Source organism: Syngnathoides biaculeatus, chromosome 19 (assembly GCF_019802595.1).
Source record: "Syngnathoides biaculeatus isolate LvHL_M chromosome 19, ASM1980259v1, whole genome shotgun sequence".
Classification (NCBI taxonomy): Eukaryota; Metazoa; Chordata; class Actinopteri; order Syngnathiformes; family Syngnathidae; genus Syngnathoides; species Syngnathoides biaculeatus.
This window is the reverse complement of record NC_084658.1, coordinates 17,331,176-17,355,694: the sequence shown is the minus strand read 5'-3', so window position 1 is coordinate 17,355,694 and position 24,519 is coordinate 17,331,176. Positions and strand designations below refer to the sequence as shown.

General features: G+C 49.0%; 1 protein-coding gene across 6 annotated transcripts in view; it reads right to left on the bottom strand.

The window, feature by feature from the left end:
- The window catches only part of LOC133492681 (RNA-binding Raly-like protein), a 63,526-nt gene that overhangs the window by 1,034 nt on the left and 37,973 nt on the right, over positions 1-24,519 (bottom strand). For 3 of the 6 annotated variants that reach the window (XM_061805202.1, XM_061805201.1, XM_061805203.1), the window contains exons 3-7: positions 4,650-4,927; positions 2,657-2,729; positions 1,948-1,995; positions 1,017-1,180; positions 87-197 (exon numbers count right to left, since the gene is read on the bottom strand). In XM_061805202.1, coding sequence (XP_061661186.1) covers positions 87-197; positions 1,017-1,180; positions 1,948-1,995; positions 2,657-2,729; positions 4,650-4,905 — 652 coding nt within the window. In that variant the 5' untranslated portion in view covers positions 4,906-4,927. Of the gene's footprint in view, positions 1-86; positions 198-1,016; positions 1,181-1,947; positions 1,996-2,656; positions 2,730-4,649; positions 4,928-6,228; positions 6,318-6,349; positions 6,889-14,435; positions 14,657-24,519 lie in introns of those variants that run through there. The other 3 variants (XM_061805206.1, XM_061805205.1, XM_061805204.1) reach the window with 3 other exon arrangements.

Here is a 24,519-nt window from a genome sequence, read left to right as displayed (position 1 = left end):
GAGGAAAGAAGAATTTCAACTCGTGGAGCTCGTCGCTAGCATCCCGTTAGCACCAAGCTAGCGAGGGACGCCCCCCCCCCACTCACCGGACTGTGCTCGCTGCTGGATCTCGTCCAGGCGTCCCAGCAGCGAGTCGATCTTGGCCTTGATCTGGGTCAGCTCCCTCTTGATGGTCTGCAGCTGCTCCGTCTTCACCGCTGAGGGACGCAAACACGACGACAGAACACGTCAACCAACGAGAAGCATAAGCGATAAATTAGCGTCTTTAAACGACTGGCTTCAGCACTGCCGCGACCTTTGTGAGGATGAGCGACTAAGAAAATGGATGGACGGAAGGAATTTATTCGGTCCTCGTTGCTTCATTTATTTGATTAGCGTTTGAGTAATTGTTGCAAGTTTAAATGCACTTGAAGAAGATTAAATATGTTTATGGTGTTTTTCAAGTCTCTTTTAGGGGGGGGGAAGGAAATGTTTGACGTCGGAGGGAAACCTCGCACGTTCTAAAGCGCCACTTTTCAGGAAACCCTCCCAAAACGCCGAGCCGTACACGTTGCCAAGGTAACCGGGCCACTTGAGCTCGTTCGAGCGTTTGTGAAATTTGTCTCGCGCTTTTTCACGACGCCTGAGTGAAGTTTCCAGGGGCGGGGAAAAAAATCAACTAAAACCCCAACAAGCAGCAGGAAATGTCGCGATGGCGGGATAGCAGCTCACATAAATAAATAAACGGGACGAGCCCGGCGAGAGACGACCGCGACGGCGCCGGAGCCCGAAAGACGAAATGCTTTTCGACAGCTGGCGGATGGCGACGACGCCGTTGAGATGTCGCTTGAGCGCTCGCTAAACAAAAAGGGGAAGCGAAGAGTTTCCACGGCCGAGGGGACGCGCTCGCAATCTAAACTCCCTTTTTCGCGGTTATTCGCCAGCGCGAGCGCGCTCGATTTGCATTTTAAGCCTTCAGCTTTTCAAAAGCACGAAAATCCCGAAAGCGGCGGGGGGGGGGGGGGGGGGGGACGTACGTTTGGAGCCTGAGCCGGACGAGGAGGCGGCGGAAGGTCTGGAGGAGGAGGACGACGTCTTGGCGGCGAAAGACGTCTTGAGGCGGCGGCACGGGGCCGCCGGCATCCTGGAGCGCTTCGGGGGGACCGCCGCCACCGCCGCGCGGCCGTGGTAGTCGAAAAGCCTAAAAAAAAAAAAAGCCACAGTTGGTCATGATCAGCGTTATCTTGACCCATATCAAAATCAAACTTCAGCACTCACTCATGCATTCAACCTCAACTGTAAAGATCATTTCATGAAACCAGAAATAAATTAGTGACAAATCCAATAATAAGAAATCAAAACACCTGACAAGGTTGTGAGATTTTTGTGACATCACAGCGCAGATCATTCGCGGCACGTGACGCCCGCACCGGGTTTGACTTGATGGCTAGGCTGGGTGAGCATCTTTCATTTTCAAGCTAAGGCCACGGGAGCACAACAACGTCGCAGCCAAAAGGTACGTTTCGCTTTTGAAAGACGTCCGGCGCGTCACTTCGGCCGAACGCGCGGGTTGGAATTCTTGCGACGACACCGCCAAGCTTTTGCTACGTCGCCTTCAGTGCAGATTTGCGGCGGTCGCTTAGCAACAGTCCACATTTTGCATTCAACGGGTGGCTTTAAAATTACCGCAAAGCCTCGCCGTCGGCCGCGAGACACGCCATACGAGATCAGCATGTCGGCGACGCAGGAGCTCGTTGCGGAAGATAAAGAATACCAAAGTTGAATTCTCTTTGCTTCTTATTTGGATGGCCGTTGTAGCGACAGACAAACGACATCAAAAATGTCTACGCTTGTGGGAAAGTACTAAGTGAAATTATAAAAACAAAAAGATTTCACCGTCACAACCATCTGTAAGCTGATATCAGCTTATATTGTTAGCATCCAAGCTAACAGCGAGGTCAAATGTACCTGGTGTAGAAGTCGTCTCTGTAGTACTCGTAGTCAAACTCGTAACCGCTGAGAGAGAGCGAAAGACAGAGAGAGAGAGAGACAATTTTGAATTTGGAGTCGTGCAGAATTCTCAAATCATCCTCACGGCAATAAAATGCAAATGAGACTCGCTCAAACAATCTCCAAATGAGGTCAATCAAGACTTTTGCAAAATTCATAGTAGCGAGTCCGTCAATCAAAATAAGAAGAAAATTTTATGATGTACACTAAAAATGGGCCAAATGTTGGTTTTTAGAACAGACAAGATTATTTGTGTGAGAGGTAAACGAAAAAAAAATGTCAAATATAAACACGTTTTCATTTATATACATCAAACTTTGATTTGATTATGAATAATAATAATATTTGAACATCCATTCATCTGCTACTGCTTCTCTTTAGATTTTCATTTCATTATTATAAAAGGTTTCAATAAATGACTGAACTATTTCACGGGATACATTTTTGAATGAATAATAGAAATACAATCACTGGGCGTCAAAGATACTGTCATTGAACATGCAATGATTTTACCATCAATCATTCATTTCTTTCTGATCCACAAAAACTAAGGCCTCACTACTCGATATTCACGTAACAGTGCGCCATTCGATCGAAATGACGAGTGATCGAAATTTGACAATCACATGGCAAAATGGAAAAGCAGAGCCAGTCGACGCTTGCGTACCTGTAGAGCGCCGAGAGGGGCCTCTTGGAGACTTTGGGCCTGTACGGTTTGGGCTCGCCCGCCATGTTTATGTCTGGGAACACAAACAATGTGATTGCCCGACACTTGTCCAATTTTGTCAATCCTTTCATTTTAACGTACTTCATCTCATGATTTGGAATGCGCGTAAATGGGGGGGGGGATCATTAAGTTAAACACTAAGTACAGTATTAGACATAAAAGCTTAAGAGTGGAAATTGTCAAATTGCGACCTCTGGTGCACAAAGTAGAGCAGTACAAGAAAGGATGCCTCAACTTTGATTTCAATTTCCTGATTGGCTCTCATGAACGTGTCCCTAATGAAGTGCAACAACGCCGCGCCTCCACTAGGAGGCGCCCGTTAAATGTCATTGGCATCTGAATGGTTTTTTCTTCAAAGTCCTCTGGACCCCCCCCCACACGAACTTTCATTTTTAAGAAGGCCACAACATATGCTAAGAATTCATTTCCACACTGCCTGCAGGGGGGGCAAAATGGCTTTGGCCCACAGAAGCTCCCGATGATCACAAAGTTGGGTTGGGCTCCAGTCTCCCGGGATTCTGGGGCAGCACAATAGAAAGTCAGGTTTTTCAAAATAAGACTTCAAGAACTTCAAATTGGACCTTGCTCGCCTTTGAAAATGGCAAAAAGTTGGTCTTGTGAATTTGAGCAGAAATTAGCCGGGATAGGCTTGGAAAACGGAGGGATGGAAACGATTCGATTGCTTTTTTGACAGAAGAGAACGTTTTCCTCACTGGAGATCAAAAATGTCCAATTTTCCAGTTTTTTTTTTTTCCTTTCCTCCTCAAGAGTACACGAGGAAGATGAGGCAGGACAATTTTGCCCATTTGTCGTATTTGCCGCTCGACACGAGAGGAGCCGATTTTTTTTTTTTCCCCTGTGGGGAAGAAAAAAAATTCTCCCAGCTTTTCTCATCGCAGCCTAAAAATGTCCAATTTGGCCGTTTAACGACGAGACGGCCTCACAAAAGCGACGCTGTGCTTCTTCCTTCGTGTCCGCCTCAAATTTGCCACTTTTGGGCGATAGCGAACACGACCGCCGCGCTTGAGTGAGCGGCCGACGCGGAAAACACCGCAAACCGGGTCAAGCCCCCCCCCCCCCCCCCGACGTTCAGCCTGGTCGTGACCTTTAGCGCAAACAACCCCCACGGGGGCCGTATTTGGCCACGTGCGATCGGCAGACGGAAGCCCGTCTTTTTGACGCTCTTTGCTTTATCGACGCCGTCCACCTTAAACGTGCGCACTCAGCAGGGGGGGACGGCAAAAACAGGCGTCCGAGGGCGCAAAGCCGCAGCGGAGGGAAGGACGTCCGCCGATAACGGATTGAAAACATTCCAAGCCCGACAATTCCCCAAAAGTATTTTCTACGTCGAGGTTGCGAGCGCGACAGACTTTGCAATTTTGCTACCGGATGAAATTCACGTCCCGCTTGTGTGGAAATCAACACCAAGAGGAAAGAATGAACGAGCGGAAGAAGGGGGGCTCCGAAATCGAATTTGGCTCAGGGAGGTGCCAACGACAGCTTGGAAGAAAAAAAAAAAAAAAAAAAAAAAACCGCACATCTGAAGTGAAAAACACGGCGACGGCGCTCAAAGCGCTCGCTCTCGCTGGAGATGGCGGGGGGGGGGGGGGGGCAGGCGATAATGACACGCTCCCAAGCTGTCAGGGCGACTACATCAACTTACGTAACCCCCCCCCCCCCCCATGAAAAGCAGCAGTTTGGATTTTAAACGGCTGCAATTTGGACGCGCCCAAACGTCGAAAAAGAAGAGGAAAAACGACACAAAGAGGGGGAAAGGGCGCAAAAAAAAAAAAAAACAACCCGCACAAAATATCAAATATCATTCATCAGTCATTTCGCTCGTGCGCTTCACGTCGCTCGTCGTCCGCACGTCAAAACGCCCCCGCCGCAAAAGGACGGGCGGCTCATTTTCACGACTTCCCGGAAAACTCACCCAGAGGCTGTCCGGCGACCGGCCGGGCGTTCTCGCCCACCACGGCCGCCCGGGCGTTGCGCTCGTGGACGTACTGCACGAAGGCGTAGCCCTTGTGCACGGAGCAGCCCACGATCTTGCCGTACTTGGCGAAGATGGCCTCGATGTCCGTCTTCTTGACGATGGCCGTGTTGAGGTTGCCGATGAAGACGCGCGAGTTGAGCGAGCGGGGGTCATTCTTGTTGGTCACGTTGCTCGTCGCCGTTTTGCCCGTCATCCTCCGGCGCGCGGCGGCGCTCCTGACGCGCAACAAACAACACAAATTTGACGAAATACACTGAAACGATGGATGAACGTACATTTTTTTTTCTTTCTTTCTTTCTTTCTTCCTTGCTTCCTGATCTCTCCTTTAGCCATCATAACTCACACGAAAACCACCTTTGGCCACTTTTTGTATTACTCTCCAAAGAAAAGTACAAATGTGCACGCACGCAACACAGATGCGTCAAGAAAAATTTTTATGAAAACGCGACGCGGTGAAAATCATGCACAGTTTTCCGCGTGATGCAGCTGTTAAGAGTTGGCCTCACACTCCTGAGGACCGGGGTTCAAATCCCGTGTGCCTGCCTCCGTGGTTTTTATCCGGGTACTCCCCCGCCCTCCCCGAAAAAAAATGCATTAACTGGAGATTCTAAATTGCCCGTGTGCCCTGCGATTGGCCGGCGACCAGTTCAGGGTGTACCCTGGCTCCTCCCTCACGACAGCTGGGATTGACTCCAGCACTCCTGCGACCCTTGTGAGGATAAGCGACAAGGAAAAATGGATGGATGGATGGATGGATGGATGCACCGTTTTATATTGGCCACACCCTCTGAGGAAAAACGTGTAAACACACGCGAGTGTGTGCGTTTTACCCCCAGCCCCCCCCCCCCTTTTTTTTTTTTTTTTTAATTTTGAATTTTTTTCCTGATCATTTGCAGCCGCTTCCGCGAAATTCAGCACGACAGATTTTGTTTTTCAACGCTCGCACTCGGCCGGAGGTTTCACCCCCAGGCACGTTTTGGGTAGCGCGTCACGAGAGTTTGGCCGCCGCCAACTGTCAGCGGGAGCGCTTTTGTCCCCCCCACGGGGCTTGTCGGCCCGTCTCGTTTTTTTTTTTTTGCCCGCCATTAAGTCGTGGCACGCCGCGCCGCGCGGTCCGGACGACATTTGCACTCGCTGCACAAAAAAAAGTTCCGCAAACGAAGCGAGCCGCGAGCCGCGAGCCGCGGGTGGGCTCCGCCTCGTTGCCTGAATCACACCGGCGAAGCGTTCGTGTCGAGTTCAAAGTCTCAGTTCTATGGAAGTGACTAGCGCCACTCTTCTCGGTCGTATCACGCGTTTGCCATTTTCCGAATTTCGTGCTTCTTTTGACAAGACGAGAATATGTCGAGTTGTACGGAAAGTTTCAACCGGCAATTTTCCCAAAACGCTGTCCGGGAATACTCGCTAGCGTTCACGTCAGGAGGAATTTCATTTCGGTTCCTTCCGTGTCTCCCTTTTTTTGTTTTTCTGTCTCGGCGAGCGGCTCGGGATGCAATTTCGAGGCAGAACTCGCCACCTCGTTTCACGGTGTCCTGGCGCCGAGCGGCGAGGCGTCGCTTCTTCAAAGCCTGACCCGCCTGGGCGAGATGAGGTGTGTCGCTCCAGCTGTAAACATTTGGACGACTCGGGTCACTTGCCAGAAAGAAAGAGAATTTTGTCATCAGGTGGGCGTGGGCGGGTTGGTAGCGGCGGGGGCGGATCGGGACGGAGATCCGCCGATACGTAGCCCGGTCGGAAGGTTCTGGCAGTGGGTTCGGGCGGTCGGCAGCAAGGAAGTTAGCGCGCTACGCCGGTTGTTCGGCAGCAGACGCTCAGCTAAACGTCTCCCTCGTCGGTGCAGTCAGTGGCAAAAATCAAAAGCCGCTTCTGGGGTGGTTTTTTTTTAATTTTTTTTTTTTTGACGGACGGCGCTGGCCTTTGAAAGCGCGCGTTTTTCCCGTAACCGCGGCAACCCAGTCGGCACGCGCGGGTGGGCGACGGTGGAAAATAGCCACGCGGGAATATTTGTCAATACTCGTTCTTTTTCCACTGCAGCCTTAAAAAGACCTACGCAATATGAGACATTAGATATGAATGACTACATATATTTACGGTGCAGTTTACGTATGATTTGACTTATGGCAAAGCTAAAATATTTTGTACATTTTTTGGTGAATAAACGTATTCGACAATAATGTTAGAAATTCCACAATAATAATAATGCAAATAAAATACATCATGACATTGAGTGTTGTCATTTTTTCTATGAAAAAAAAAAAGATCATTTCTTGTCTTTTTTTGCCAATGTTGATGTTTTTGCACTTTAGAAGGCTCGCGTCAGGAAGGGCATCCGGCGTCAAAATTGTGCCAAACACATACGTGTGCGTTCATCTGAGATGACACGCTGTGGCGACCCCGAAAGGGACAAGCCGAAAGAAACTTACCTTACATTACTTTCTCTCTTTGAACATCAGCTTTACAGATGCCACGTCTGTGTCGTGCGACTGACCGAGTCATTAATTAGTATGTAAAACTTATGTACTTCCAATTAATATGGAAAATGTTTCAATCCCAAATCCTTTAAAAAAAAAACAACTGCAAATGTATAGACAGAAGATGAATAGTTACAGTACTTTATATATACTTCCTCCCTAAAATGATATTATTGTTATTACTGCGTCACTTTGTCGAGGAAGAGTCGGCCATTTTGTTTGAAATACGACTTTTTTTGCAGCGATCTGGTGGCATGTATCCAATATTTTCCCCACCTCAAAAGTGTACTTTGACTTGATGACGGTTGAAGTGGCGCCCGTTTATTCTCCGGGTTGTCGTACTCGTACTTCAGCGTCCTCTCAATCTGGTTTTTTTTTTTATTACCATTTTTCTTCAACTTGATTTATATATGAAAAAATGTATTTCGGGGTGACATTTATTTTTCTCATCTTAATTTGTGGCTTCTCCTTAAAACACTTAAAATAGATCCTAGAAAAGGCACGCAGGACGTGTTTGGCCAACAAAACAACTGAATTATTCTTTTTTGATCTCCGCCGTCGCCCACGTGACCCCCTCGGCTTCGGCGGCGCCACCCGAAAGTAAAAATAGCGATTTGAAAAGGAGCCGTCAAGCGCTAAGCGGGCGTGGGCTCAAGCAGTTTTGCGTCGTTTGATGAGCGACGCCACGCCACGCCGAGAAGGCGAAAAAGGTCGGCGGGAGATGAAAGATTCGGCGCCGGCGCGCTGACAGGCGAGGCCGCGGCGGCCCACAAACGACTTTCGCTGCTCGTCTCATCGGAAGCTTTCCCTTTCGTCGCCTCAAAATAAAAGCCCCCCCCCCCCATCACGGCGACCATTTGCCGCGCCGTTCACGGAAGAACGGTCGCGCATTGATGCAGGAATCGACTTTCTCCGTTATAAATGTTGCCATTTGTTACGAGCAGCTAGCTGTCTTTTTTAACTGCACTCATGTGTGGTTGGTTATGCTCATTTTGTTGAGCTTTTCAACTTTTTTCCTAGTTTTAATGCAGTGAAATCGTTATTACTCAGTTATTATTGAGTCAATTAAATGCTTTAGTCGTATTCTATTCATGATGTCAATATTTCACGCGGTTATCTTAACTAAAGCGGGTTTCTGGCGTTAAGGGAAGGCCGCTCTTTGATCTTGAGCCAAATTAGCATGATTGAAAAATTAAAAAACAATTGCAGATGCTAAGAAGTTAGCAATCGTTTGTGCCTCACAAAAGACGACAACTTGAGTTGCACTGAACTCTTTATTCCATATACACGTCACAATCTAAATTACACACTGCGTTTTGTTTGTATCAAAAAGTAGCAGTGTGTTCTTTGACTGCTGTGCGGCCGTGTGCTAATTTGGTTAGCCTTTAGCACGACTGTCACGGCAGGCGTTTGTCCGACCGCTTTGGCGACGCGACTTCGACGACGTGATACAAAAAAAAAAACGTACAAGAGATTGAAAAAGGTCAAAGGTGGAAGCGGAAATCTTGCCGCCGTTTCACTTTTCCTGTCGCGGATGCTACGGCAGTTAGCGCCTCGGAACAGAGGCCGCTATTTTTCTTTCTGTGCTAATCTGGTTCAGGTTAGGGTTTCGAGCCGGCGGCAAACTTCTCAACAAGGCCGAAGGTTTTCGAGGCCGCTTGTCACTTTCCTTCCTTCTATAATTGAAGGAAAAACGCGGATGGCGACTTTTGGCCCAGCCGGTCTACATCGAAGCGTCTCTTGGGAAGCCGGCGGCAGCATCAAAAGTAGTTCATTCGTGGTTTTTTTTTGTTGTTTTTTTGGGGGTGGGGGTGTACAGTAATCGCACATAATTTGCCTAACACGAGGAGGCATCACCTGGGAAAACTTCCAGTGTGACAAAGATGTTTCGCTCGCGTGATGACTAGCGAGCGTGCCGCGAGGGCCGTCGACGCGCTCGCGTTTCACGCCGGGAACAAAGAACCACGCGGCGACTTCATCCCAGCTCGTACGCCCACGGGGAAAGAAGGGGGGGGGGGGGTGGTTCAACCAACCATTTAATGAGATAAATCAATTAAAAAAAAAAAAAAAGGAATAAAGACTTAAGTCAGTATTCTGTGACGACGAGGCCACTCTGTACCCTCCCCTGCGGGGAAGGCAACCTAAGCACCCCCCCCCCCCCATGAATTTTTTTTCCCCCGCCGTTGGCCGATGCACGTTTTGGCAAAAAGGCTGCCGAGGCTTTCCCGGTGGGACCAAAGGAATTAGCGGGACACGTCATTAGGAACAGCCTTCCAACCAAACCGTTTTGGGCTGAGCGCTCCCTTCCGTAGCGTTGGGGGGTGTCGTCACTTTTGTTGCCTTGCCAGCCGTTTGTGTTGGTTTGAGTCAACAACAAATCAACAAACGCCGACGAGTTGACGTTACAAGCAAACTTTCATTTTTTTGCAACAACAAACACAAAATGGGTTAAAAAAAAAAAAAAAAATTGCCATCTTGATGATGTCATTCTGTCCTAATATTTGGACCGTTTTTTGGGGAAGCGGGAAGAAAAATTCTCCAGGCGCTCACGAAATATTGACGATGTCGGCGAGCAAACAAACGGGACGTGTAATTATAATCAACGATCGAGCTCGGGTTGGCATCAGCGTCCGCCCGGCGTCGTCAAAAGGTTGCTGGTCCTGTAGAATTGATCTCTTCCCCCCCCCCCCCCTTGTTTTGGACCCTTTGACTTACTTAGCGAACTGCACTCGCGGGTGGGGATGGAGAGCCAAAGTCACCGGTGCCCTTTTCAGCCACTTATTGAGCATCGGGACAAAAGTTAAACGTACATAGATTATAGACACGCCAGCACAGGAGCTGCTGTTGCCCACCGTTCACGCCCGGGCACTCGCACACGGACTTTATGAGGTCACGTGACACCGGACCAGGCTCCGCCTCTTCCAGACATGCACCCATCTAACACAGCACGTTTTTCTACGTTCAAATACATTTTTTGCACCATGTACTTAACGACGTTGTACTTCAAAAGTGTTTTTAACAACACGACTCGCGGCTTTCAGGTTCAATTTCAAAACGGACCGAAGATGCGAAGCGACACTTACGAGGTCAACTTCACTTCCCTTTGCCAGAACTTTCCAGGGCGCGAACGACACCCGCCGAACGGTTAGCATCAGGCGATGTTCGGCAAACGTCACCAGATTGAGCGCCGTAGATCAACCGGCACGTTGCAACGGAAAAACTGCCACCTCGTATTAAGTTTTGAGGCTTACGCCAGCCCATTTGTTTCATTTTTAATTTTCTACCCGTTTTAATTGTCAAAAAAGCCCAAATAGTATAATAATAATAATAATTGCACCACTCGCCACTTCGATGCTACTAACTCATTTTCTGCACCTCCAATTCATATTTTGCATTGGTGTTACGCAGAAGGCATTAAAATGGAAATAATAAAAACAAAAATGTTTGCTACTTCAGATGGGTTCAATTGCGGCGGTGGTCAGAAATGTGGACCTAAACCCCCCCCAAAAAACAAAAAAAAAAAGGTCGAGCAGCGCCAACCTATCACGACACGTCTCAAAATAAACAGCTCGTGTGAGCGCAAGCGTCGCGAATGAAAAGGGAGCAAAAAGCGAGGCGCCGGCGAGCGTTTGCACGTTTTGATTTCCCCGACGACGCGTCTGACGGGACTCGGCGGCGCTTTTGGCATTCGGGGGGGCCCTTTAAGAGGCGCTTTGTCGGGGAAATGAGCGATCGGCGGCCAAACAAATGAGGACGGCGCACAATTGCCATCTCTAATCACGAGAGGGCTGCCGCGATGAAGACGCTTCAGCGCTCGCTGCGTTGGGGGGGGGGCGGGGGGGGCTTATATAAGACCACCAAGACACACACACACGCACACACAAAATAAAAAAAATCCCTTCAATGCCGAGCGAGTTACACGACTGCGACATTCCTAATTGCTCCCTACGAGCTGCGCAAGGAAGTCATCACATGAAAAATACTTTGTACATTTTCCGGGTCAAGAATATTCCCAATTTTACCGATCAAAACAAACTGGTGATATTAAAAAAAAAAAAAAAAAAAATCAAATCAAATAAAATCCAAGAATAAGCCTGTCTGACACCGAAAGATGAATTGAGTGCAAAGTCAAAGTATATTTTGTTCATCTTTTGAGATCAAAACAGATGTCCAACGTACACCCACAGGAAACAGGCCAAAGCACTTCCGGAACCTTCCGGATCAGACCCAGATACAAAGAATGCAAAAACGTCGACAATGTCCTGCGTTTAGCGCACGACGTCACCGCAACGATGGAAAAGCTTCCCACGTGTTGACGTACACTACGTCAGATGCTCTCATATTTGTGTAATTAAACGCCAAACGTGGATTTCACATTTGTCTGAAGACGCCAGCCATAAAAAAAAAAAAAAAAAAAAAAAAAATCAAAGTTAAGATGGCCCTCCAACCCCCCCCCCCCCCCCAAAGTCACAACGTTTCCACCTGCTTTGAAATTATAGGCCGGCCGCCAAATGAAAAGGAAATATGGAATTAATCGACTCGCCGTGGGACATTTTTATGACAAAGACGGCAAATAAAAGAAAAGGGGAACCCAAATCGCGGCACGTCGCAGGCGAGAACTGCAATTGGTCCGATGACGAGTCAAACGTGTTATGAAGTCGACTTTTATTTGGTGTTTCTGAAGATCAAAAACCTCATTTCACAAACAAATTTGCTTTTCATCTTGTAAAAATTGCCAAAGCAGGAATAAATTCTCCCAATTTGCGGGTATGATGATTATTCTGCTGACGTTCAAAAGACAAACAAAATTCCAGATTGATTTTCTTTTCTTTTCTCCGCTTTATGATTTCACATCGCCAACCTCGTCCAATTCATTCATGTCAAACGGAATGTTTTTCAGTAAGATGGGATGGAAATAATGTCGACATTGTTAGAATTTCATTTCTGAAAACGGCCCAGTAATCCTCAGCATAATGGCAAATATTTTTCTAAAACGATCAAACGGTGTCACAAGACGATTGTACATCTTTCCCAAAGAGTAATTGAGGAGGGAGGCTCGAGTTTAGCCCGGGTCGTTAGCGCGATTTTTCCTTTTTCCGCATTTGCACGACACGCACACTTCCGGACAGGAAGGCGGAAATATTTGAAGTTGAGATTGAACAGATTGAAAATCGTTTTATTTGTTCCGTGACCAAGATGGAGACTCAAATTTTGAACCGGTAACAAAATGAAAAGCAGTTCATCAATTGCAGCCCGTCTTAAAATCAAAAGGGGAGGATTTGACGGACGTGTCGACATCTGCCGTCTTGTCTGTGTTTTACCTCACCTGGCCGAGTCAATTCGCAGCACGCTAACGAGTGTTCAGTGTCCCTTTCAAATATGAAATGCAAACGTCCAACAATATTTGCCGTCTCGTTTGTGAAAATCTTTTTGTTTGAGCTTGGTTGCTCCAGACGTCATCGTCCTTGGCAAATGTTTTGGCAAGGGGAACATGTTTTTGGTACGCTCGGCCACTGGCTCGCCGGCCGCGCCTGAGCCTTCCTTCCCGCTGGCGCAATCCGAGCTCGAGAACGCGTGGGAGAGAGTCCGGGTGAAGTAGTCGCGCGCGAGCACAACCTCCACAATAAAATCAGAGCGGCTTTTCACATCCAACCAACAGATATCATCAAAATAAGTCTTTCGGTGACCCGCAAATCCTTCTGACCGCTGGACAACAGCCGGCGCACCTCCTCTCACTCTCGGAACCCCAAAAATTCCAAACCATCATTTTTCGAAGGCAATAAAAGGCGGCTCACGTTTTGCTCTAATAGCGCCTCCAAATTAACATTGAATGAAGTAGTCAGCACAAATGCGGTTATGATCATAATAAGTCTAGAATAATATCACACACCCCATCCAATTTGGTCTGCGACTCAACGTCGCGATTCTGAGACGGACACGACGGAAACGGAGCGGGCGGGATCGATGGGCGGCGTTGTTTTAACGGCGCAATGAATAAATTAACGCCGCCTGTGAAGCGGGCGACGTGGCCCCGTCGCAGCGATCTGTCGGGGGCGGGGGGCGGGGGGGGGTTGATACGCGACGGCGGAGTTCGTCCTGGAGGTCTTTGACGAGCTCGGGTCAGGCTGCGGTCAAGTTCTTCGACACCCCACGGATCCAAATCTTGTTGTTCTTTGCAAGCAGGATTAAGACTACTTCACCGATAACCAATTAGGTGTCGTCCGTCGAGAGGCACAACAGCGGCAAAGATTAAAAAAAAAAAAAAAAATGCTAATTTTAATGGGAGAACCGAAAGAAGAAGATGAGGCGAGAAGCTGAGTCATGTGATCACCACGGAGCGCTCTGATGCTCTCCCATACTCGGAAAATATCCCCAAAAACGCCAAACGCACAAAATATTTCAGCAACTGCTCCACGAGGCCAACTTATTCTCTCATATTTTGCTCATCTTACAAAGGGTCAAATATTACATAGAACGACCACGACGGCAGAGATGTGAAAGAAAAGTCGGCATAATCATCTTTGTGGGGTCACAAACGTTGTACCTAATGAGCTGTCCATTTGGGCCGACGCTTGAAGCCGTCAAAGGATTCCGTCAGGTGAACTTCCCGTCGCATTTCCAAAATAAAGGCCAGGCCCGCACCTTGGGCTTCAAAATAAAAGCCAACGGTGCTTCTTCCTCCTCCTCCTCCTCCTCTTAGTTCAACCAAATATTCACGGCGGATATCTGCGGGGGCCGTTCCTGTCCGTCCGACCACAAAAACGCAATCTGCCCGGCGTGAAAGATTCCAAAAATAAAGAATAAAAATACAAAACAAGACGAGAGAGAGACGCAACAAACCTGCGACCTCGGCTGCAAGAAAACCGTTGCCTCCTCCCACCAAAAAAAAAAAAAAAAAAGTCACCAAAGAAGTTGAAGCATTCCACTGCACAACAGAAGCAAAAGAGAATCACAAAGAAATCAAAACAAAAAAAAAAAAAACAAAAACAATGAAAAAAAAAAAATGATTCCCCGCCCTTAAAAAAAAACCAACAAAATTAGACACTAAAATGGTCCGTGGAGCCTGCAGCGTGCACGACGAGGCAAAACAAGTGCATGCTGGAAACTTGGAAAAAAAGAAGAAAAAAAAACCCGCTCCATTCACACAGCAGCAGCAGCAGCAGGAAGAAGAAGAAGAAGAAAAAAAAAGAGACGAGGGGAAAAGAAAAAGAAAAAGAAAAAGAAAAAGAAAAAGCAAAGCAAAGCTACTCACCGAGCGTCGGGAGTAAAAGCTGGCAGCGGAAAAAGCAGCCCAGAAGAGAAGGCGCCGGGCGACCCGCTGCGCTGTCACGTGACCCCACGGGGAAGCGGCTAGTCCTTACGGCGCCATCGCGACGCCTGCGTGGGTGTGGACGGACGGACGGACGGACGGACGGACGGACGACCGCCTGCTCGCTCGCCTGACGGATGACGCCGTCGACGTGAGCCGTCGCTCCGTCCGCGGGATGCGCTTTTCTCCCGTGCGCTCACGCGGCGCGCGATTGGCTAGCAAGGCGAGGAGGGGGATGGGAGGGACGAGGAGGCGATGGGGGATGGGGCACGGTTGTGCTGGGGGGGGGGGGAGAGGGGGAGTTTACAATAGAAGAAGGCGACGGGCCGCATGCAGACCTTTGCCAAGGAGCTGTCCCTGGTCCTGGTCCTGGTCCTGGTCGCACTCTACGCCTTCATTTCAATTCCATCCGACGTCAGGGTATAATTTTCATTTGGGAATTGTAAAATGAAAACTGACCCATTACTTTGGTATTAAGGGATGGCCGCCATCATTTGGTCGGGGAAAATCAAGTTCATTTCATAAAATCATAACAGTAATAAAAATAAATATGCATTTGACCTACATCGGTGCTTTTTAATTGACTTGGTCACAAGCCACAGCTGGCAGAAGCCTGGCTGCCTTTCTGCGCCTGCGCCCATCCCACCCCCCCCCCCCAACCGCCGACCCCCCTCCACCGATACAAAAAAGGTGACCCGCAGGGGGCGGAAACGCACCCTCTCATCTTTCCGCCTTCAATTGGCAATCGCAAAACTAGCTTCCGACTTGCTTTTATTTCCAGTCGGGGAAAAAAAATCTTGGGGAAGTGGGGATAAGCTGCCAATAAGCGTTTTACGAAACAAGCTAATTAAAGGGCGGGGGCGGGGGGTTGTCTAAAAATGAAAAAAAAAAAGGAATGCAGATCAGATAAAAGAACGCAAATATCTGCAGATCAGGAGATCAGCAGGTGCCGAAACCGCGGCCCCCAAAAACAAAGTCAACCTGTTAAGGTACCAAATACTTGTAGCATCCAAGTACATATTTGTATCCGTGCAACGAATGAGACGGCGAGCGCTCTGATGACGGATGAAGGGCGACACGGCTCATCGGGGGAGGGGTTCGTGCGTCGGACTTTAGAGCATCAAGAAGGCGATTAGCTCCTCTGCCGCCGCTTCAAATTGAAAATGACGTTCAAAAGTCTGACGAATTTTGGTGAGTCGCGACTGCGGACTGGACAAAAGAGGACGACGAGGCTACCGGCTTGCTTGCTCACAAAAAAGCTAGCGATTGGCGAGCGTGACTAAAAGGCACGCCGCCGTTAGCTTCAAGCCGTTTGTTGGTCATTAAAAAGCCAAGAATGATTTCCTCCTGCCACCTTTCCACAGAAACGTAATTAAAAGCGCGAGCGGCGCCTCGGGGTGGCGGCAAACAACAACGAGAAAAAAAGCCAGAACGAAGGCGAAGTTATTCGCGACGCAAACGCCACTTAAGCATGTCGCGACTAATTAAGAGCGCCTCGTTTTAATCGCTAATCACGACGCGCGCGCGGCCTTCGGATTGAACCGGCGACAGCCAGCCAAAAAGACAAAAATCAACGAGACAAATCTCACGTTTTTCAAGACTTTCTTGCATTTAATCAGTGACGGATTTCATGACAGAAACATTTCCGGCTGACGGGACGACGCCAAGGCACAAAAGAGGCAGACGTCGACGCCGACGAGGCCCAAAGCCAAACAACTGTTTGCCCGACTGCCAGAAACGATCAAGTTCACGGCGTCGGAGAAAAGTCACACGTTTGGATCGCTGGCGTTCGTTTCACCGAGCCCCAAATCGATGACTTTGGCGAATCGCCCCAAAGCTACTTCTGACCACTTCCTCGGGACGGTCAGCACCTTGGACCTGTCTGGGATAAAAAGCTCCAGGATTGACTTTCATTCCTTCCATTTTCTCAGACGCTTATCCTCACAAGGGGGCGACAGGACCTCCGCAGCCTGTCCCAGTTATCACCGGACACGAAGCGGGGGACGCCGAAGACACTCACAATTTAGAGTCTCTAATTCAGCTACGTTTTCCAGATTGCCGAGAAGAAAAAAAAACGAGCCACGTAGGCACGGGGAAAATGTGCACATAGGCGGGGCCGGGATTTGAACCCCGGTCCTCAGAACTGTGAGGCCAAGGCTCTAACCGGTTGCTCGGGGTATGCCGTCCTTACGTTTATCCAAATCAACAAAATCTGTGATTTCCCATTCATTTCCCCGACGGTTTTTTTTTTTGTTTGCATTTGTTGAATCGACCGATTGAAAGAGCACCAGCGGCAGTTTGCATCCTCTCTCTATCCAAACCACCCGCTACGGTTTACAATTGGTTCTAGTGATTACTTGATGAAAATGATTAAGAAGCCATGAAACTGTGATGATAAACTTGCATATCTATTTATATATGTGGATTTTCAGATGGAACATTTCGGTGTCCATTTTTCTGCGGCGGGCGAATACGTGAATCTTAAGGCTAAAACGCCGCCGCGTATGTACCGGAGCATCTTTCTATTCGCGGACCTTTTCCATTTTTTCCCGTTTCTATAGTAATCTACCTTGCGTACGTGCACTGCGTGCGCTCTACGACGTACACCTTTGCCGCTTTGCATTGCCCATTTTTCATCATCATCATTTCATAGATTCTTCATCATAATTTGCTCGCTACAATTCTTGGCGCTGATCACATTCTCATTTGCATGGATCGCAATTATTATTTGATACTTTATACAGAAACGACCTCGACCGGCACGTCCGACGATGTCGTTCTGATGTTTTCTTTGTTCCTCGTTTGTGAAAAAGTAATTTGACGCGCCGCGGACCTTGACGGGACCGCTGAGCCTGAAATATGAAACATTGTATTCGTTAGCGACCGTCCACCCTCGCCGCACACTTCATTACAAACAACTCTGGATGTGGACACCGAATTAATACGACTATTATTTTAGGTGCTTTTGACATGCCGCGCACAAATCATGTCATCAAGTTGCGCTGATCTGAATTGTGATGTAATTCAGTGAAATGAGCTCATGAAATAGAATCAAAAATGTCATTAAATTGATTTTTGTCTCCTGTAATTTGGTGAACAAAATTTTAATGTTTTAGCCGTCAAATGACATATTTTTACGTGAGCATAATAACTTTGCCCCGTCATTCCAGTTCTTTTTTTTTTTTTTGTGCATTTTGGGGATAAAATACGGAATCACAATTCTTCAAATGTCATAATTCATTTTGAATCTCATCGACAGCGGTTTCTAATATTTGGCCTGCAACACGCGCCGTATTTAGCCACCGAGGAAGACACGTAGGCGTAAGCGCGTTTCCATACTTTCTATATATGCCGAGAGAGGAGTCTAATTTCATGTTAATCTCTAGGATTTAAAAAAAAAAAAAAAAAAAAAAAAAAGACACCTTTTCAGATTTTCAGTCCATTTTAGACTTTGCGACGTCGTGGCCAATCGTCCTCGAAGATACTTTGAATCGGATCACGCTTTTCCGTTTCCACGCGCGCACAACCGAAAAGAAAAGGAAAAAAAAAAAAAAAAAAAAAAAAAAACTTTTCCCAAGGACGACCGCGAAACAATTAGCGTGAGCGAGCCAAGGCAACGCGGAGACGCGCAATGAATTCATCTTTCGCCGGCCGGTGACGCGTCGTCCCTTCATTAGTTTGCCATTAAGGACATCTCGTTATTAATCACAGCGGGGCTTCATTATCTCGCCACCCTCCGCCGTGCCTCGTTGTTCGGGGGAGATGAAGGTCGCTCGGGGTGCCACTTTCCAGTGCGCGGGGGAAAAAAAAAAAAAAAAAAAAAGCCAAATCGTCGGAGGCCCTTTTCACACTTGAAATAAGAACCACGCCCCTCATATTCTCCGATTTGCGCGGCACAACACCGAAGACGGTGACACTTTGCGTCGATGGAAAGTCGCCCGTGTGCAGTTTGGATCACCGTCGGTCGCCATTCGACGCGGACGAAAATGCTGGCAACAAAGGCGAGAAGTGAGAATGGCCAAATTGCGAGTCCAACAACAAAATAAAATAGAAAACGTTGATCCGATCTGGTCCAGGTGCAAATGTGTTCTTCAAGTTTCATCATTCATTCGGTTTTTATCCTGATGTCTTTCCCTGTATCAATTGCATGAACCCCCCCCCCCCCCCCAAAAAAAAAAAATACTGATGATTGCGCGTCGGTAGCGATCGCAAGTGGCGCTCATTAAAGCGCCATTGTGGCCCAAACGCCGCCGTCTCGCCGCTTCCTTAAAGCGACGCGCCCGTTCACAGCTGCGGCGGGCAAAGCATGCTGGGAACGCCGGCGGTGCCGGCAAACAAAATTAGCAGCGCTTTATACCGACAAACCTAATTAACATCCTGAATGTGACAGCGCACCTGTTCGCCTTCGAAAAAGCTCCTCCGGCCCGGGGGAGGAAATCTGCCGCTCGCTCGCTCGCTCGCAACTTTTACGGGGGCGTATTCGGCGAAGATCTTCCGACCCGTTCCCACCGACGCCTTTTCTAGGCCAAAGGCTGGCGTAGCGCCGCCGCCTCGCTCGGCCATTTTCCTCCCGTGAAGAAGGTTGCGTCCGATTTGGCGCCAATTCTTTCGGAGTAACTGACCGCAAAGGGACACAAGACGGTCTCTGCAGCGCCGCGCCGAGCATCTTGGGAAGGGAAACCTCTTGTGGACTTCCAAATTTGTGCAAAAAGTACCGAGATGTAGACTCAAAAGTTGACAGAAGCTGCCAATTACAAACTAAACAATTTTAGACGTGAAACAAACACAATCAAGCATAAAACAAGAGAATTAAACATTTGACATTTTATACACGGCCGCACGGCTTCCCGGCGAGCTCGATGGCGCCAGTCGTGTTGTGGCCAGACGCGGTACTGCACCGAAGAAAGAGGTCAAACTCAAAATTCAGACTGTTAAAAAAAGCAATTAAAAAGCTGCGATATGCCGAAGGTTGACTGGATATGAATTTTTGCTTACTGCTTGAGTTCGGCAACGTCGAATGAGCTCATCTGTGAAAATTTGCAGCTCATTAGCATCGAGCGGCCGGACGCTAAATATAAACCCCCGGTCGGGGGGAGGAGGCCGAGGCGGCCCCGGGGTGGAGTCGTCCGGTCACCGGCGGCCTTCATTAAAAGAGGATTAGCGAACCGCCACCTCGAAGAAACCGACCGCCGTGGGGAAAGCAAAAGAGAGAGAGAGAGAGAGAGGCCGTAAATCGGAGGCCTGCGATCGACAAAGATGGATGCGCGCAATCGACGCATCCAGCATCCAAGTGGATAAACGGGGGGGGGGGGGGGGGAGTCAACTGCGCATTTGTCCCTTCATCTGCTGCCCCCCCCCCCGGCTGTGATTTTATCGTCGGCGACAGTCGTCTTCTGCTGGTGCGCGGCCGCAAAGCTCGGCCTTTGCGCCCCGCAAACGAGCCAATCGGGCTTGATTAACCTTTTAGCGAGGGTGCCGCCGGACACGTTTGTCACGCTTTTGCTAATGGGAAGAGAAAAGGTGCTAGCAGAGACACGCACACAGCGAGCGAGAGATGAGAAGGCTTTTTACTACCCTGACGCTTCACGTTCGCTGGTGGAGCCGCGGTACACGCTTACCATGTGAGTTGCGTGTACTACGAGAGCACAAACCACGCGAGTTGCGTTTGTGACGTGATGCCGACGCCTAGAACCGGTTCATCTCCTAGTCGCGTACGCCAGCGCTCGCTTTGGACCGCCGCGGCGCGCCATCCTCATCCAGCTGGAAGGACGGAAGCGAGACAGAGTCGTCCAAAAAAAAAAAAAGGGGGGGGGGGATTCTCGGAAGAGGAGAACGGCCAGCGGGGCACCAGTTCCGGGCCAACTCGATGATTGTGCCGATGAATGAGGAGAGGCCATCCAGACGTGAGCCGTTTGCGCGCATTTCAAACATCTTTTGCGGCAGCGGCGCGATGACGAGGCCGGCGGGGGAGGCGGGGGCACGCCCAAGGAACTGCGTCATCGCCACTCGTTCCGTCTTCCGTTGGGGTCCTCATTGCTGTCGTGCTTCCAGTCATGAAGGTCAAAAACTTGAAGTGAGCTGCTTTCGTGGGGATAAGCGGCCCAGACAATTGGGGAACGTGGCTGGCTATCGATGAAGGTTTGGAGAGACTTTCTTCACGAATAATCAATGAAGTCCATCAAAGTCAATACATTTTGGCCGTTCTATTACACTTGATTTTTAATTTTTCGCCTTTATGGGATGGCGCATGTTTGGGGCGCTCCGTTTCCTTCATTTTTCAGAACGGAATTGCTGAATCTTAATGAGCAAATTTGCATCACCACGAGTCTATTTTGGACTCTTCTTCACGAACTAAAAAGGGTTAAAAAAAAAAAAAAAAAAAGACAAAAAAAAAAAAGGAAACGTCGTCGGGCGAGTGGACTGCGGGAAGTAAACTGGCCGTAATGGGAATGGAAATGAGCTCCCGCCGCGGGCAGACTTTTGTCGCGAGCGGCACTCCGAGCGGTAATTACGCCGCCTCTAATGCGCCGGCGTTTTTTCGATCCCTGCGCCCGCTTATCTGCGTGCGACCTGCGCTCCACAACTGGTAATGTCGCCCCCCCCCCATTTTTCATCCCAATCTAACTGACATTAGTGGTGCCGTCCATGATTTCAACGACGTCTACCGTACCAGTCAAGTCAACGTCCTGCGTGTGGATTACTTCAATTTGGATTTTCTGCCGGTTCCAACGGCTTGGTTTAGGTTTCAAACCATCGCGTCAGCCCATTTCAAAAGTACGGATTTAAACAAGTAAAATGCAGTTTCTTTCCCGTAAAAGGTCAGATCTGTTCACCCCGCCTACTGCCCGGGATTGGCATTCTCGCCATTCTGGTGAGGATAAGCGGCTCAGAAAAGGGATGGATCTGACAAGTGTCCATTAAGGCAAGCGGCCAGCGTTGGGAAAGCACGCCGGGCAAATGGCAATTCGTCGGAGTCCGGTCAGCGCCGTTTATCGCAAATGTCATTCGAGGGGCTCGAGTTCCAGTTTTGTGGGTCGCGCGGTGCCGTCAGCAGACAGACGCCGCAGCAAAAGCCAACACGGGCCAGCCAAAACGCGGGAAAGCCGCTCCCGGGAGCAAAAGTGCAGCCGCGGCAGCGGAATCACGAGGCGGCCGGCGCAAATGGCGAAAGGCGTGAAAAATTCATCTCTGCGATGTCCTTTGTGATCTTTGCGTTCGCGCTTCTTCTTTCTTTGAAGTTCTGCGCGCACGTAGCGCAAATGGATGTTTTGTTTTGTTTTCTCGATCGGAACCAAAATCTCTGGCACTGAAAAGAAGCTGGATGGAATCGGCTGCATTTTTGTCGGGTTCGTCGTTAAAATTGGATCGCGCGCGCTCGTGTGTGGTGACTAAGAATTCACGTGCTACGCTAAAGTCTTGCGTCCAAATTTCAAGGACAAAACTAGCAGTCGAGGCCTGCCGCCCACCAATAGCCTCAAAAAAGGAAGGATAGCATTTGTTTACCATTCACCTACTCACTTCACTCTTACATAGTTCCCAGACACAAAACCAAAAGAGGTTTGTCAAGGAACAAGACAAATTGTCCCAAGAAATCAGTGAACAGGCAAATGCGGCAGAACTCTGAACGTTTCACTGACTACAGGTGGCCCGGACGTCGCCGGACGAAGAACAAATCGGAAAGTTTTTCCTCGCGCTCGGTGAGAGTGGAGCCGACGACAGCGTTTCGGCCTTGGCGGAGGTCTCGCCTCTCCTCCCTTTTCCGCGCTTCTTCTACGCAATCCCGCGAAAAGAATATTTATTATTATTTTTTGTTTTGTTTTGTTTCCTTTTTTCCAACCTGCCCTCGAGCGCGGGAACGGCGCGAAGTCGACGGCTCTCGGCCTCCTCGCCCACGCCCGGCGAGAAAAGGTAAACACTGAGAATAAAATCAACGTTACGTCTGACTTGTTCGGCGCCAGTTTCGCGTGTCCGCCGGACGCTTCATTTGGGACACCACCAAAATATTTGAACGGCAGCTCAAAGGATTTGGGCCTGCGATTTGTATTTCATGACCCGCGTATTAACGCGAGCCGTTAATTGAATATTGTTCCTATCGTGCTCCCCGTTTGCAGCGGTGGCCGGCGCCAATCAAAGCTCATTACCAGATTGCCGCCGCCGCAAAGTCGATCTAAGCCCCGCTCCAATAATGATGGATTCTCCGGCGCTTTTGCTTAATTACACCGAAAGCCGGCAGTTAATCATCATCATCATCATCATCATCATCCTCTTCGGGTGTCACGTTGGTTTTCCGAAAGGTCGCGGATCTCGCGCCACCCGAGATAACGGCGACGACCCGGACGAGGCCCATTCTGGAAACAAACGTTTTCAGGTAACAAGATTTGACGCGGCTGCAGTGTTTGCTCTTCTTCTGTCCTCTTGGATCACCGTTTATCGAGCTCGGCGCTACCCATTTGGAATGGTCGCCGTCTCGGGGTTCTGACGCGTCAGAAGTAAACAGACCCGAGATTGGCGCCGGTCTGTCCGAGTGAACGACGGGAAGTGACGTCAGCATCTTTTCAGGATTCTGGATCGCCTCCTTTGGGCTCTCCTCGTGGAATGATTTCCAACTGGTGGGTCGGGACTCGGAAGTGGGTCGCGGACCCATAAAGGAAGGTGGGACAGAATTACAGCAAGACCGCGACGGTGCAGCTTTACAGACGTCGGAAGGTGAGCTAGCTTAGCGTTGGACTTCATTCATTAGGATTTTACTACTGTGTTAGCATCGATGAGTTGATACAACTCACATGCAAAATTGAAGATGGTTAAAACCACGAAAATGCAAAAGTGCTCGCTGTGACCCGTCCGACCAAAGTGCAAAGTCTCACGGATAATGATATTAGTGGTAATTAATATGCAGAATACGGAGTGCACGTCATTCGTACGGCGTTGTTCTAAATATTGAGCTCCGGCGCGACTTGTTGACGAGTTTAAATCGAGAAGACAGCCCGGCGTCGGCATCGGCGTGGATAATTCTTAATTCCGACGGCGACAAAAGAAATAAAGCTCTTTGGCGCGTCTCCAAATGACGGCAAGTTGATAACAATTAGGACTAAAAGTGTGCCGCGGTATTTTTCCCCGACACACGTGAGGAGATGCCAGGAAAAAGAAAAAGCCGCATTCAGATGCAAATGTTTGTCGCTGGGGTTGAGTCAATAAGCGTCAACGCCATCTCACGTCGTCGCCGCCGCGCTAATCCGACGCTCGCCGCGTTCCTCCTTCCTTTCGCCTCATTAGCATATTTGAATATGCAAATCTCTCCACAACAACAATCTGATGATAACGAAATGATAAATGGAAGTCGGACTTGGTTTTTTTTTGTCCTCGTCTTGTAATGACAAAGAACGTCAGCGCTTTGGCGTAGCAGCTCTTCAATAAACGTCAGCAGACGGATGGCACATTTTGAAATGTGACGTTTTTACATTTCTGCTGATGCGCGGTTAAAAGACTTCAGTCAACCTATTAAGCAAAACTGCGCGGCTCTGTTCACGTGTTCCAGCCCCTAAAGTCTGTTTAGTGCCAGTTTCTGAGCGGCGCTCGAGTCGTTAGGATGCATTTGTCCACATGTGATGTGTTTCGCACTTTCTCCTCAGCGCTAGAGCAACAGCTTTTTTTTTTTTTTGGGGGGTTCCTGAACTAGTATCACGCCCGCGTAACATCCCTTTAACATTTCTTTTTCTGGATGGATCGGACAAAAGACGGTCCACTTTCCGTCTTTTAGGATCCCAAATTGACCTCAATTCGCGATTGGGCGCGGAAAGCCGACGCCCTGGGACACGGCGAGCGCGTGCGACAAACGCTCGTCGGCGCTGATGCGAGCCGACAGCGCGCCCACTTGGGCGCCGGGATGCCCGAGCGGATCACGGCGGGCCCGCTTGACGAACGGATCCTCGCTTTGTCCTCCGTGGGCTCGGTTATGGTGGTTGTTGTCGTTTTTTTTTTTTAATAGAAGTCCGAAGTGACAATTTCAACTTTCAGTCCGTCTCAGAGG